This window comes from Rhinopithecus roxellana, chromosome 11 (genome assembly GCF_007565055.1).
Source record: "Rhinopithecus roxellana isolate Shanxi Qingling chromosome 11, ASM756505v1, whole genome shotgun sequence".
NCBI lineage: Eukaryota > Metazoa > Chordata > Mammalia > Primates > Cercopithecidae > Rhinopithecus > Rhinopithecus roxellana.
The window spans coordinates 27,703,456-27,718,546 of record NC_044559.1 but is presented as its reverse complement, the minus strand read 5'-3'; the positions used below and the strand labels follow the sequence as shown (position 1 = coordinate 27,718,546).

Sequence of the window (15,091 nt, the reverse complement as noted above, 5' to 3'; positions counted from 1 at the left end):
ACTCTTGGGACATCTGGGTTCCTTGTCTTTTGTCAAAATCACAGGGAATTCAACTCACTGAATCTGTTGGTCAATTCAATTCCGCCATTGGTCAGTATGACTCGGCTTTTGACAGAGAGTTTTACTCAAAGACTTGCAAAACATTCTTCCTGCAAGATTTCAGAAGCACAGCAAGCGTTGCAAAAGGAAACTACCTTATAAATCGTACAAACCCAGCATCGTGTTCTTCACTTGTTCTTCCCTGAATTTACTGGAAAATTATGTTGTGAAACCTAAATGCAAATGAATCTTTCTTATTGTAAATTAAACACAAAATTCATTTTCATCTGAATTCAATGGGAAAACAGAAATTATTTTCTTAAAAAGTAAATATCCACCACTCCGTAATAATTGTGATCCGCTATGGCTCATTTGTCACGTCTGGGGCCATAGACTCAGTCCTCTGCATACCTTACCTCTCATCCTGCAATAATCCTGAACGGGTTCCCATTACCTCCATTTTAGTGGTAAGAAAAACACAGCTTTAAGGTTCTGAGTAACAATCCCAAAGCCAGAAATTGCTGCAATCTTTACTTGTGGGTTCCATGAAGGAAGATTCCTCATTGCTTGCTCAGAACACAACAGGGTAAACGTCAGCTCTTTGCAAATGTCATTCTTAGCAATTCCTTAAAAACAGTAACTCGTAGATTGCAGTACTGCTGAAAGTTCTTAAGGAAACTCACAAGCTGAAAGAAACGGCCGTGGGGTACTTGGGTAAGAGCTTCCCCACTTTCTTACCCAGGAGCCTGGCTTCCAGGTATTACCCTAGGCTGGTCATGAAGATACGTCCACCCTTCTTTTTTTTCAAGTTACAGAGTTGCAAATATTGTAATATTTTAAATTTATAAACCCAAGTTATTTGAATGTCATCTTTGAAGTTTTTTATTTGTTTTGTTTGTTTGTGCCTTGTCTTGGTTTTAGAAGTTTTATTTTCGGTTCCGGGGCACATGAGCAGGTTTGTTACACAGGTACACTCCTGTCTTGGGGGTTTGTTGTATGGATTATTTCATGATCCAGTTACTAAGCCTATGCCTCCTTAAAAGGCAAGGTTTCTGATTCCCTAAGTGCAGGGAGCTCAGCGGGTGGGGTACAATTGATTAACCGTAACCCAGGAGCTGCAGGCATGCCTTCCCCTCTTAAACCACATAAACCTTTCTGGTAGGGTGGAGAGTGGGACTGGCCCTGTTCCCACAGCTGCCTCCCCTTGCCATCCTTGAGCCTTGAGAAGGAGCTGCTTACACAGCGAAGAAGGCCAGAAGGTCTGTGCCACATTCTTTGGTACCGTCTGTGGACATTACTGTTCCATGCAGCGGAGGCTCTGTTCAGCATTCGTTGATCTTACTGTACCTCCCCTCAGATCTAGGGGAACTTGCTGGGAGCCGCCTCAGAAATGGGGGACTTTCTAGTGGTCTCTTGCCCTACGCATCCTGGAGCAGCTCCTGTCTCCTGTCTCTGCCGTATGACAGGGCACAATGACCTTTGAATGCACAACTTTGAAGTTTGGATCCTAAGCTGACTGTTTTAAACCAGTAGCTAACCCTTAAGTTCTCTTTGATTTACATGAACGCAATTATTTATATATTTGAATGTTGCTCAAAGGCAATGTACCATGAGGAGTTAGATTAAAAATAAATAAATAAAACCCAGCAAACAACCATATGTGTCATGGTGAGCCCACTTGCTCTAGCTTCTGAACTTGTGAATAAATCACCTGTTTAGGGAGGATAGTACATTGCATAGGGAGGGCGGGGGTGGCAGTGAAGGATTCTCCCATTCCCATCTGAAAGAGGATTTGGAAGGCCGCATTCCACTGCAGCCCCAACCACCCCGTTTTCTTGTCTCCTCAGCAACAGAAAAATGCCACCTGGGTCACGCCGCCTGGCTCTAGAGTGAGTTAACTGATGTCAGTGCATGTCATTAACTATCTCGCACATCTGGAAGCAGATCTTGCACAACCAAATGACATGTGGTAAAGCGAAACTTAAGAAATCAAGGGGAACAGAGCTGCGCTTGGCTGATACATGCAAGTCACCCATAAATGTGCTTGTCGTCAACAAAGGGCAAATCTTGGGAAAATGGCGTGCAACCCTGTGTTCAGTTACCCGTTAGCCAAGCCCTGGCGCTTTGAAAGAAGCTCATTGTTTGTTCATAGCAGATCTGAATCAGGGGCTCTTAGTTTAAAAAATAATTCTAGAGATCATGTGATGATTGAGGTGTGTATATATACACATTTTTGTATATGCATATATAAAATACACATGCATACACACAAATACACATGTGTGTATGTACATTTTATGTATACATGTACACATATATTTAAATACAAATACACACACACTTACAGTTTTTTGTACAGATCATGCAAAGGAAAGTAATTAGTTTAAAAAATAATTCTAGAGATCATGTGATGATTGAGGTGTATATATATATATTGTATATGTATGTATAAAATTACTTGCATGCACAAATACACGTGTGTATGTACATTTTATGTATACATGTACACATATATTTAAATACAAATACATTTTTTGTACAGATCATGTAAAGGAAAGTAGATTAAAAATAATTCTAGAGATCATGTGATGATTGAGGTGTGTATATATATATATTTTGTATATGTATATATAAAATGTACATGCATACACACAAATACACATGTGTATATGTATGTACATTTTATATATACACATACACATATATTTAAATACAAATTCACACACACAGTTTTTTGTACAGATCATGTAAAGGAAAGTAAATGCAACTTAGCAACTGGAGCTGAAAGGGACTTGTAGGACAATGGGCATTCTGGTTAAATCTGTCTTTTAAGATTCTGTGGTGACCGTGCCGCCCAGCGTGGCTTCTCTCAGGACATGTGGAACCCATATTTGCTCTCCTCTTTGTGTCTTTTCATCCACAGACGTTTAGAGAATTCTCGTTAAAATTACTTAGAAACAGAAAGACCTTGTTATAAAATAAATCTAGTTAAACACACTTTGTTGTGTTGCCTCATTTGTGTGATGCATGGGCCTCATTTTCGTCTCTCTGTATCTTAACTGTGTGCATTAGGTGATTCATGCCAATTAATGCAGGATGTCACATCTCCAATTGCTTTCTCTATCTCCTTAAACATTAAAAATAAATACGTGCCATCTGTCTCATATTTTGAAAGCAATTCAAAATGGATACTTTTGTTTTCTCAGGATTACAGCACAATTTATAGCTGGAGTGCTTCTGAATTGTGAGAAAGCTCTGTCTGCATTTCATGCATGTAATGTCGTATGATGGTGGCTCCTGCAGATCGAACAGCAAAGGTTGGGCGACACCGCAGCGTGGGATGGTGACAATAAGCATGGTCTTTGGCATCTAAGAGACCTGCACCAGTATGCTGAGCCTGCTGCTTCCCAGCTGTGACCTCAGGAAAGTTGTGTCATCTCTTAGGGCCTCAGTTTTCCTCATCTGTGAAATGGATATAACATCTACTGCCATAGTCCCCAGCCCTTTTGGCACCAGGGATTGGTTTCTTGGAAGACAGTTTTTCCTCGGACCAGGGATGGTGGGATGTAGGGGTGGAGAAGGGTAGAGATAGGTGGGGGTGGGAGATGGTTTGGGGATAAAACTGTTTCACCTTAGATCATCAGGCATTAGGCCAATATATTCCCAGAAGGAGCATGCAATCTAGATGCCTCGCATGCACAGTTCACAGTAGGGTTCATGCTCCTTTGAGAAGCTAATGCCACCAATGATTAGGAACAGTATCGATCCCTGGCCTGGCGGTTGGGGATCCGCAATCTACAACATAAGAAGTAGGACGCAGATATTATCTGCATCATCATGAAATTTTGCTAGGAAAGTAATTCCGTTTGGCAAGGATGGTTGTTTAAAAGTAGCTCCTGGTGGCATAGTATTAACAGAAAAGAGGGGAAGAGTTAGGTGTGAAAGCTGTGTTCTTTCTCCATAGCAATTACAGCAGAAAACGAAGACACTCTCCTCCGACTGCCTCTGTTGTCCTTTGAGCACTCAGGTCAGCTTGGATAGGGAATGGAGCTGGTAAAGTGGGGAAACAGGAGACTTTGGGTTCATTTATGGCTACAATAGCACTTTTCAAAAATAGTGATTTTAATTTAAAAATGGTATGCTGTAACGCAACGAATGTCTGAATAACTTCACTGTAATTAGAGGGGCAAAGGGCAATTTGAGAAAGTCCTCTTTTCCATGTGAGCACAGTATTCCTCAACAGTTCTTTCATGTAGCACAAGAGAAAGCTTTCTCGAGCTGAGGCCAGCACTCTGAAGATGGCGAACGTGTAATTTGAAGTGCACCCTGTACTTACAGACCACAGAATTGTAGTGCTGTAGAGAATGCTGGATACATGTGACCTAGCCCTAACTATTTTAGCAATAAGCAAACTGAGGGTCGGTGTAGCTCAGCAAATTGTCCAAAGCACACAGCTCGTTCAAGCTAGAACATTTCCTTTCTTTTAGCTAGGTTTCAAAAAATTTGTTAAGCAGACTGAAATTTTTTAGACTTCTATAAATACCCTAGGGTTGCAGCCGACTCCTTGCATGGCAGCGCTCCTAACAGCCTTATTTGAACATAACCTAGCTGTCCCGCATAGTCTTTCCATGACAAAGTGGTCAAGTCTTAATAGTGGCCGAGAATGACTATCAAGACTTTATTTAGACTGTACAGTCGGGGCAATCCAACGGTGAGTCATGTTGACATGTGCTTCGGGATAGAACACGCCCATGAATCCTGGCAATGATGTCGTCTGCTGCCCATGTCCTGCCCTACCACAACTCCCTCCAAATTGCTGACATTTTTACCAGTTATAGAAAGAGAATTAATTAAAACTCCTCATCTGGGCACACATCTTAACATCCCCTCTCTAATTATAAAATTAAAAGCAACCACTGTAAATTCCCTGCGTTTAGCAAAATGAAGAGCTACGAAGAGGAGTGAGCACTTAAGCCACCTAAAGTAGAGTATCCTTGTTGTCACACTAAGAAGCTGGTTCCCACGGAAACACATTGATTTACCCCATTGCTACTGGCTGGCTTGGTGTAATCTGAAAATGGACTCCTACAAGAATCAAATTGTCCTGGTCCACACAGTAAAGCAAAGCTGAGGCTACTTGCTAAACATTGCTCTAAATAACAAAAGGCTGCCTATTTTCAAACAAACTCTATATTTAATTTATCTCATTGGCGAAAAAAAAAAAAAAGAGAGAGAGATGAACTCATTTGGCAATGATACCATCTTTTACTTTCTGCCCTCCTTCACTGCCAGTGGGCTGAGGTCCTGAGAACAGCCCTCTGACCTGGAGTCCGTCTCCTCCTCCCCTCCCGGACGTGTCTCAGCCAGGTGCGTGGCAGGTCTGGCTGGGGAAGGCAGGCCCAGCTCTAGCTGCAGAACTGGAGCAGGCTGTGGGGGCACAGAAGTGGCAGGGAACCACTCAAGTTTGTCGTTGTGCAGATGCCTCTGCAATGCATTCCCTGGCTTGAGCAATGGAAGATAAAACCCGGCCTGTTTCTCTACTGTGCCCACAGCCTGGGGGCTGTTTCTGTCAGTCCTTGGAGAACAGTATTCGATGCAGTCAGGGAGGGCAATGTCAGGCTCGCCGACATTCTCTCCAGCTCCCAGGACAGGCTTTGGAAAGTGAGAGGAAGGGGCTGAGGTAGGTGAGTGGTTCTCAGGGTTGCACGATGGAGATTTCAGGAGGAACCCAGGGTGATTAATGCAGCAGCAATCTGTTCCAACAACCCCCTTCCCCCCAAAAAACAACCAGACTCAAGATGCTGATAAGAATTCTTTTATGTTATTCCAATAAAAAATACATTCATACAGAAATATAACAATCTTGCAAAAAACAATTTCAAATAAAATCTTGTAAAACAAAATTTTACAAAAATCTTACAAAGATTCTTTAGATAACAGGGTGCTTCCAAAAAAAAAAAAAAAAAGAAATTTCACTAATAGAAATTTTTTTTTTTTTAAATTTCAAGCAAAAAGTTTCTGCTTGATTGAGGCTCAGTTATCACCTGAACAGAATGTACTTCTTTATGTACGTGCTAATTATGAAAATCACAGGCATTGACAGGTACGGTACCCAGCCCCACCCAGGCAAACCGCTCCGACGTGTTTCATAAGTGAGACAAGCCAGTGCAAGTTTTTTTTTTCGTCTTTTGTTTACCTTCTGGCTTAATGGAATTGTTATGGCTAAGCACACAGAAGGCCAAAAAAGGAGTTTTCCAAACCCAGCAAATCAAGTGCTTGGATTCTGAACTGCTGAAAGAAAACTGCACTTCCTCTCTAAGCAAAATGAAATGAGTTCCTTAGGTAAATGTATTCATCAGCCCAGATTTAAAAAAAAAATAAAATAAAATAAAAACCAGTTATGTGAGCGTTAGTCATTGCTCATTTCCAGGAAGATCAAAGAAAATACCAGCCCAGCCAGACTCACATGTGTGTATATATATATAAAGCAAAGAGCCACACCCACAAGCCAGCAGCTGGGTGAAATATCAGCTGTCCACGCTGTGGTATGCCAATTCGGGGAAATTACTCCTCGGAAAAACTGGAAGAATCTACATGCTGGAAAAAATAGCTTCATCTGCATAAAAAGTGTTCTACAAAAGAATCCCTGTGGTTAACTCACTCTTAGGTTAGATCATCTAATAAGGCTGAAATTCAAAATCAAAACCTTAGTGTGTCCGAGTCCAGCCTGGGTTCCAGCATTCTGTTCAGGCCCCTTTCTCCACGGCCAAAGGTGCCCCATTCCAGACCTGCCCATTTGATGGACAGAGCAGACAGCCCGGAACAGATTCAAGCAAGAAAGTCCTCCGTACATCGTTAAATTAAAGATAAAGCCTCTGTAAAAGTTAGGTTATAGTTTTCATTTTTACCTCCTTTATGGCCATTTTGAAATACTTCTTCACAGGCTGTGGAATTTTCTAGCTAAACATTCTAGTTTCTCCTTTAAAAAAAATATTTATATATTATCTATATATATAATATATATATACACACACATACACATACTATACACACAAATATACATACACAAGAATTCTGCCCACTTTTAAAAAAAGTAGTATACTTTCTGTATTACCAACAGATAGCTAGACAGATATGTGAAACTTGTGCCTTTTAAGCAAATACATTAACATTGGGTTTATTTTTTTATACTTCTGTATCTTTAATATGTGTGAAAATGTTACATATTAAATACAGCCGGTGTGTGATCTATACTATTGTTGTGCAAGGTCTATATGAAAGTCTCAAGGTGGCAGAATTGGTCAGATTTTTCCATTTTCATGTTTTCCATTTGAACACTGACAGTCAAGTTGTCTAAAGTATTGAACAAATACTGACACGTAAAGGGAGTTTCACTCTATGTTTTTGTGAAGGAGGACCTTAAAGAGATTTTTTTTCTGTCTTATATGTTGATACAGTACACTGCCAGGTGAAAAAAGAGCCTTAATTAAGCATGCATCGCCCACACCCCTGTATGAGACCCCCACATAAGGGATCGCTTGCGTAAGGCACCATTATAAGGTCAACAGTGCATTAACAGCTAGAAAACCAGAAATTAGTCCTCAAGGCATAAATAAGAGAAACATAGCTGCATGAGAAAACAGTTTCTAAGCGTTAGTGGTTTTATCCACCCAACTGAGAAAAATTTTAGGTTCTTAGTCTAACGAAACATTAGACCAGCAATTCCCGGCCCCAGCTTTGTGACACTCAATACGTGTCCAATTTCTTCGAAGGGCATCACACAATTCTCCAAAAAGTTACTTCAAATTCAGAATCATTTAAAAATAATCCTGTGTTGCACAATGCCTTTCTGGAAGGGGAGTGTTACAAACTCGGAGGGGAAAAAACATTGTAGATTGCCAGGCCCGGATGGCTAGGGGTCACTGTATTAGACAGATTGGATCTTAGCTGCTCATTAACTGGAATCAGTATTGCAGTCCTGACTTAAAAATGGAAAAGCATATAGTTCCCCAGACCATGCATGACTTTTTGTATTCTAAGGAAAAGTTAAATGGTTGTGTTATATTTGTAAATACACAGCTTATACAATGGGTTACAAATGAGCTATGTTGTAGCGTGTAAAACAAGCTACTTGACACATTGCACATTTAATAGCTGCACCAGACACTAAGAGCTCCTCTCACGCAGAAAACGGGGAGAGACACTCTCCCTCCCCACACCACTCGCCACTCTGGGGTCCTGAGTTCCCACGCCCACCCTCCAAGGTTTTCCTTCTTTTTTTGTTTGTTTTTGTGTTTTTTTGATTTTTGTTTTTTTCTAAGGTGCAGACACCCCCTCCCCCCACCCCCGGAAATGATTGGTGGTCATCTCATCTCATGGTATACTCCTTACACGCAAAACATTCAAACTACTTTTTTTCCATCTCTTGCGGTCTTGCTAACCACAAGGAAAAAAAGTTGGCCTCATCATACAGTCAGTAATAGATCCTCAACATACAATCAACCCAACCATTAACATTCTCAGTGTGCATGCTCACGGCAAAGGCTTAGTTGCCACTCGGAAGGTCGGGTACCAGTGGCGAGTCCAGGATCACCCACATACCATGCACCACGGGTGCTATGCCGCTTCTTACAGGACTGTTTTAGCCCTCAAAAGACCTTCCAAGGAGAGGCCCTGGAGGCAACTGGGTAGGGTGTAGAACGGCATGCTTTGGCTGGAACACGCATCCCTCCTTCCACGGCCGGCTCTCAGCCTGGAAGCCTTTTAGCCTACAGGATCCACCTCTCTGCTCCCTCAGAGGTGCCTCTTCATGTGCAGGGCCAGGTGGTCAGACCTGGAAAAACACCTGCAGGGGCAAAGCAGAAGCACAGAAGTTAGGTTCCCAGCCCTTGCCAGCGTTCCGGACCAGCGCCCTCCCCTCCCTGCCCTGCCCAGCCTAACCCCCTGCAGGGAAAGATGTGATTCTCCTCCCAAGCCTCATCAGTGTCTTCAGGGACAGGAGACACCAACTGAGAGGAATGTGAATTAAGAATGTCTCCCATCAGTGGCTGGAGGTTCTTTGGAGAATCGGAACGGACTTCATTTCTAATTCTTCAAATACGAACACTGTGGAAAGGCCCATTTCCAAACACTATCAATAAATGGACTCCAATGGCAGGTGCATCTGGAACAGCTCTTCCTAACCACGGACCATGAGCACACCAGAAACTTTCTAAAAAGTCCCAGGCTTGAAACGAAATGTTCACACATCGGAAACTGCGTGCCTCCCTTCACATGTGCCCTGCACACCTACATAACCCTGGTCATCACATTCCCAAGGCCCCACGCTCCCTGCCCGGCGTCGTCCTCAGGCACGTACCTGTCACAGTGGGAGCATTTAAAAGGCTTGGCCCCGGTGTGCTTTCGGAAGTGCCTGGTTAACTCATCACTTCTTGCAAAACGCCACTCACACCCTTCCCACGAGCATCTGTAAGGCTTTTCTCCTGCAGAGAGAGCACAGGACAAGCGGCCCATGACTTCACTGACCCACAGATAAAAGGGGGAAATTCAACCACACACATAGTGGTGGGATGCCAGGTCAGGGACCCAGTGGCTTCTGGCATGGGTAACACACTTCAATGAAGGACTACAACTGGCGGCCTCGGAGAGACAACAGGGGCTCTCTCCTGACCCAGTCTCAGGCCTCCCACTGCTGTCCAAGGGACATGGCTTCGGCAAGGCCCATGGTGCTGTAATCAAAGTTAACGTGGAAGAATGACCACGCCTCAGACCAGCAAAATGCCGTTGCGGGACGAGGTGTCAGCCTGCCGGACCCACAGCCCCCGCAAAGGCACAGCTATTGCTTTCTCTATGGTAACTGTTTTTCCCAAACACACTTCTGTTTCGTACTCACTTCCCTATGGAATGAGTCTCTGCAGTTTCCTCAGGGACGTTCACCTTTCTACCAAGCTGCAGTGAGGAGCTTCTGGAAAGCCCCAGCGCAAGGCCCTGGAATCATTCTCTACATGGCAATCGAACAACCGGGTTGACTTCATTCCTTGGTCAAATCATAAATATGAATTTACTACAAGTGCTACCTGAGAAAACAAAGTTGCCAAGCCAATCCTAGGGGATGCTGAGACAGGCCTGGGCCTGGATTTCAGGCCACCCGGATCTCAATCTCAGCTGTCACCAAGCCCGTCTGGGACTGACTCTCAGCAATTTGCTCTCCTACTGATAAGAGAAGAGTCTGCATCACGTGACCTTTCCCAGCTCTAAATTTTCTGATTCCTCACCAATTATCCTGGAAATATTCAAGGTATTTTCAAATGGTACTTTCACCTAAGGTACGGCATTTCATTAAGAAATTGTTTCCAGCGGTATCAAAAACAAAGGCTGCATGAGACAGAGAGAAGTTCTCAGGAAACACCCGCTGATCAATGCTGCTGCTAACAGAGCAGGTCGGTCCCACCTGGGCCTCGGGTCATCAGCATCAAACCCACACACTCCATGCTGCCCAGCAACCCTCTGTCCTGACCCTTGAGTTTCATTTAGGAAACTCAAGGGCAACTCGAGGTAGCCTCGCGCGTGTGCACCGGTGAAGGGGCAGCGGCCTCGGAACCCGGGCACTGCTACGGGGGGTGGAGGTTTGGGTGTCCATGGAGAAAAGGATCTAGTCTCTTGTTTGTTTAATCTGAAAACTGTTAACGCATTTATCCAACTCAAAAGTCCAGTCTTAAGATTCTACTCTGAGCTCCACAAAGACCCAATGCTTTGGCGGAAAACATCTGAGGAAGTGAGGATTTGTCTGCTCTGACCACATCCTGTGGAGCCAGCCCTGGCTCCCTCCAGGGCTGGTGCAATGCAGTGGCGCCCACCAGCGGCCGCCCTCCGGGGCCCGCGTGGGCACTGACCTGTGTGCGTCCGCTGATGTGCTTTCAAGTGGGAGCTTTTGGTGTAAACTTTCCTGCAGCCGTTGAAGTGGCACCGGTGCACCCTCCTCCTGCCGTCGGGGGAAGCATCGCCACTTCCCTTGTCACCTGGCTTCCCCGAAGTCCCACTGCGCACCTTCCCTAGCGAGGGCAGCTCCCCAGGCACACAACCCCACAGTTGAGAAGGTTCCCTGCTCAGTTCCGGAGAAGATGGAGGCGTGGAGGTGACAGAGGAGCTCAATTTTCCCGAGCTGACCAAAACTTCGCCAATGGGGTCGGAGGTAAACTTGGCGGTGGGAGAAAGTTCCTCGGAGCTGTCAGAGGATTCGCTGCTGACATCTGAGTTCAGGCTGTTGGTCTCTAAGTTGTAACAAAAGCTCGGGCTGATGAGAGTGTCCTCTGGAGGACTGGAAGATACCTTCAGTTCGGATTCCTCCTTTTTCTCCCGAGCCAGAATGATTTTGGTCCACAGATCTTCCTGGCTGTCAAATTTGATCTCTGAGGCTGAAACATAGCAGGGCTCACTCTGGAGGTAACGTTCCAGCTCAAGGCAGGTCTGTGCAAAATGAACCAGAGAAGGCACGTGATTGCTATGGCGACCAAAAGTAAAAGCAAAAGCAATTTCCAAAAACATGCAAGAATGAAGGACAGAGACACTGCTGCCGGCTCACTACAGGGGCAAAACCTTTCATAATTAAGCATCCATGTCCTTACAGAAGTTAGAGGAAATCTGTTTCTAGAATGGTAAGAATTCAGAGGAAAAGTCAGAGGGCGAAACCTCTCCTGGCTTTCCCAATGTTGGGCCAACGGCCACAATGAGTGATGATTACTAAGCTGGTTTTTTTGTTGTAGTTACCAGTGTTGATGTTTCTCATGAAACCACAGGAACAGAACCGGCCTCACACACATACCCCCCCAACAGGTTCAACCAGATTATCTGACATTGTCAAGAACCATGTGTTTCAAGGAAAGCCCCAGCCATCCACCCTTCACACCCCACAGATACCCGCACAACAGGACAAAAAGACTGCACGGCACACAGCGTGTTCTGAGGGACCCCCTTGGGGACACGGCTGACAACACAGGGCCACACTCGGGGGAGAGGAGACAGCAGCTGTCTGTATTCAGGGGCATCGAATGGAGCTGCAGAAAAACCACCCATTTCCTGTGCAGCCCAGACCGCCTATGTTTTCACAGAATGCCGTTCCCAAGTGCAGGCCCTTGCATGACACAGAACTTTAATTACTTCTACAGTGGTCAGAGAAAAACAAGGAACTTCAACAACAGGAGTGCAGAAATAATTCCAGCATGGCCATCTGCTATTGTGAAGGATGCAAGGGGAAATTACTCCACGGCCCTGCTGGGAGTCCCACAATGAACAAGAACTTTATCTACTGGCCAAGAGTACAACTGCATGAGTCATCACTCTGATTTCTTTCACGCAATGCCAAAGGAGACTTCCTTTTGAAATTCTGATCAGCAGCCAAATAAGGACCCAGTTCAAATGGACATGCAGTGTGGCATGGACAGCGCCCCTTCCCCAGCCCCGCAACCAACCTTTCAAGAAGCTACAACTGCCGAGATCAGCATCCCCTCTCCCCACCATTTCAAACTTTCTAGCCACTGGAAAAGAAAAATGGTAGGAAACATTTTAGGATTAAATTACGTCTGCCCTGATTTTCACGAGGATCAGTTGCCTGCATGTCCATATAAGGTTGTCTATACTACTGGCAATTCTACAAATTTCAGTTTCTACACCACTCTGCTCTGGTGAGCACATCATTTTTCCGGGCAGGGACTATCCCGAGCACAGCCTACCCCAGGGGCTCAGGCTGACTTAGCAGTATGCCTCTCGCCTGCCACAGGCAATCCCTCCCCCTCCCCAGGCTCGCACACAGCCAGTGTGAGCAAGCACACGGGAAAATCATGGTTTCCCCTTTCCCCCGAAACTAGGCGTCTGAGTTACAATGCACACTACAGCGTTCTGAAGAGGGGCAGCAGCGATATATTTTATTGATTTTCCAAAGAAAAAAGAAAAGCCCATTTATGGAGATCTTGTTAAACTTTAATAATCCGGCTAATTTAAAATCTCCATTACGCTGATGAGCACCCGGGACCTGAACGAAGCTCTGGGAGAGTTTAAAAGCCTCCGAAGGCGACCAGGAGCCAGGTCTGGCCATTTGCCCAAATCCCAAATGCCCGAAGGAAACTACTTAGATCAATTTCAATCACGTCCCAGGGAGCAGCTTCTTTGAGGAGAAAAAAAAAACAAGAGGGGGAGGGGGAAAAGGCAGGAGAGGATTGTGAACAATTAAGCAGGCGTGTGAAGGTTGCAACACCCTGCATTTCATCCTCCTTAAAGCTTTCGAGGCTTGGAAACCCACAGCCTCTATTTGATCTGGCAATTCACTTTGTGACGAAAAACTAACAGCACAGCAGGGCAGGGAGACAACAGTAAAACCCTCCTGCGATCGCTGGAGAGACAATGGGACGAGTGTCAGTCTCTCTTCCCTCGGGCGATGCTACCGATAAGCACGGGGACATGGTAAGTTTCTTAAATTTCCAATGCCCCCAAATTCCAGTTCTACGACAACGTCGGAAACCGAGGTCCTTTTTCCCAAGCTAAGACTTGAAGCAGTTTGGACGGGCTCATTGTCACAAGACTGACAAGTCACTGGAGTGTACACAGTTTTGTTTATTTTTATTTTTCTTGGTCAACAAGAGAAGCACGTAAGACAAATAAGGCAGATCTAGGGGAAATGTTAGGCATTCCAAAGAGGGGAAAACACATTGGAAATGGTCTAGAGTTTTAAAAACGAGAAAAAAAATAAAAGAGCTGGTCTACGTTCTGCTGCCAAATTGTGATTATTTTTTAAAAAGCCGTTATCTACAAGCACCAAAAAGCAAAACAAAAACAAAATTCTTTAAAAAAAAAAAAAAAAAAAAAAAAAAACACCTTGGCAGGCAGAGCAAGTTGGTCCCCATGACAAGCTCCAGCTGTGGCGTCTGGAGCAGGGACAGGCTCCGAACTCGTGCCAGGGGCTTGGCCGGGCTGCGCCGGGAGTTGGGGCTTCCCTGGGCGGACGCTGCTCGCGGGCTAGAGAATCGATCGGAGGGGGCGCTGCGCCCGCTCCCCCGGTGACAGCGCGGGGCCCGGGCCCAGCGGACCGCAGGGAGCACCGGGTCTGAACCCCAAACAGCCGCCCCGGCCCGCGCCCCCTGCCCCGGCGCCCGCAGGAAACCGCGGCCGGCTGCGTTTACCTGTTGCCAGTACTCCTCCAGAGACGGCAGCGCCGAGAAGTAGCCGGTCTCGTGCACGATCTGGAGCTCCTGGAAGATGCTGCACATGGGGAGCACGTCCATGTCGGGCCGGGTCGGAAGGAGCCCGCGGTCGCGAGGGCGGCGAGGCGCGCGGTGGGAGCCGGAGCCGAAAGTCTCCCCGGAGCGCAGGTGAAAGTTTCATGCAAACTCCAGGCTCGCAGAGACGCCCGGCTGGACCCTCCCGCAGCCCGCAACGCGCGGAGCCCACACAATATTTGCAAACACCCGACTGACTGCAAACGTAACCCCTGCAAAACTTCCCTATTCAAAGCTCCGCTGCCAGCCTCCCCCTCCGCCCCCGCCTGGCTCCCCCCACTCCCCCTCCCCCCACGTGACTCGCCCCGTGCCCGCCCCGCGCGCGGCCCAATCCCGTGGCTCCCGGCCCGGGGGCTGCGCGCCGATGATGTCAGCTGTGGCCAATCGCGAGCGGCGACACACAGCGGCCCCGCCTGGCGTGACCGAGACTCTCCATCACGGCCCGCACCATTGGTTCAATTCGAACTCTGCTCGTTCTGATTGGAGAGTGGCCTCGCAGGCTATTTTTAGCAGGGTATATAAGGCGCGGTCGGCCGCGCGCCGGAGGAGTCCGCGCTGTGAGGTGCGCGGCCGAGCGCTGTGCTGCGCCCGCGGCCGGGGTGAGGGATCCGGGGCTGGGAGAGCCCGGGCGGGCCGCGTCGCTCGTCCCCAGTCCCAGTCCCCCTTCCCTGCTGCCCGGTCCCGCCACCCCGCGCCCGTCCCGGTCACCAAGCCGGGCCCCGTCGCCGCGCGAGCCCCGTTCCGGCAGCACACCCAGCGTGCGGCCGCCCCGTCCTGCTTCTCTA

At 46.6% G+C, this 15,091-nt stretch overlaps 1 protein-coding gene across 1 annotated transcript; it reads right to left on the bottom strand.

Annotated features, from left to right (window-relative positions):
• Positions 1-5,838: 5,838 nt before the first annotated feature.
• KLF6 (Kruppel like factor 6) lies at positions 5,839-14,579 on the bottom strand. The gene is made up of 4 exons (XM_010384327.2): positions 14,211-14,579; positions 10,932-11,505; positions 9,398-9,521; positions 5,839-8,884 (listed from the first exon to the last, which is right to left on the bottom strand). The coding sequence occupies exons 1-4, from the start codon at positions 14,310-14,312 to the stop codon at positions 8,833-8,835; spliced, it is 852 nt and encodes a 283-aa protein (XP_010382629.1). The 5' UTR covers positions 14,313-14,579; the 3' UTR covers positions 5,839-8,832.
• Between the last annotated feature and the right edge of the window lie 512 nt (positions 14,580-15,091).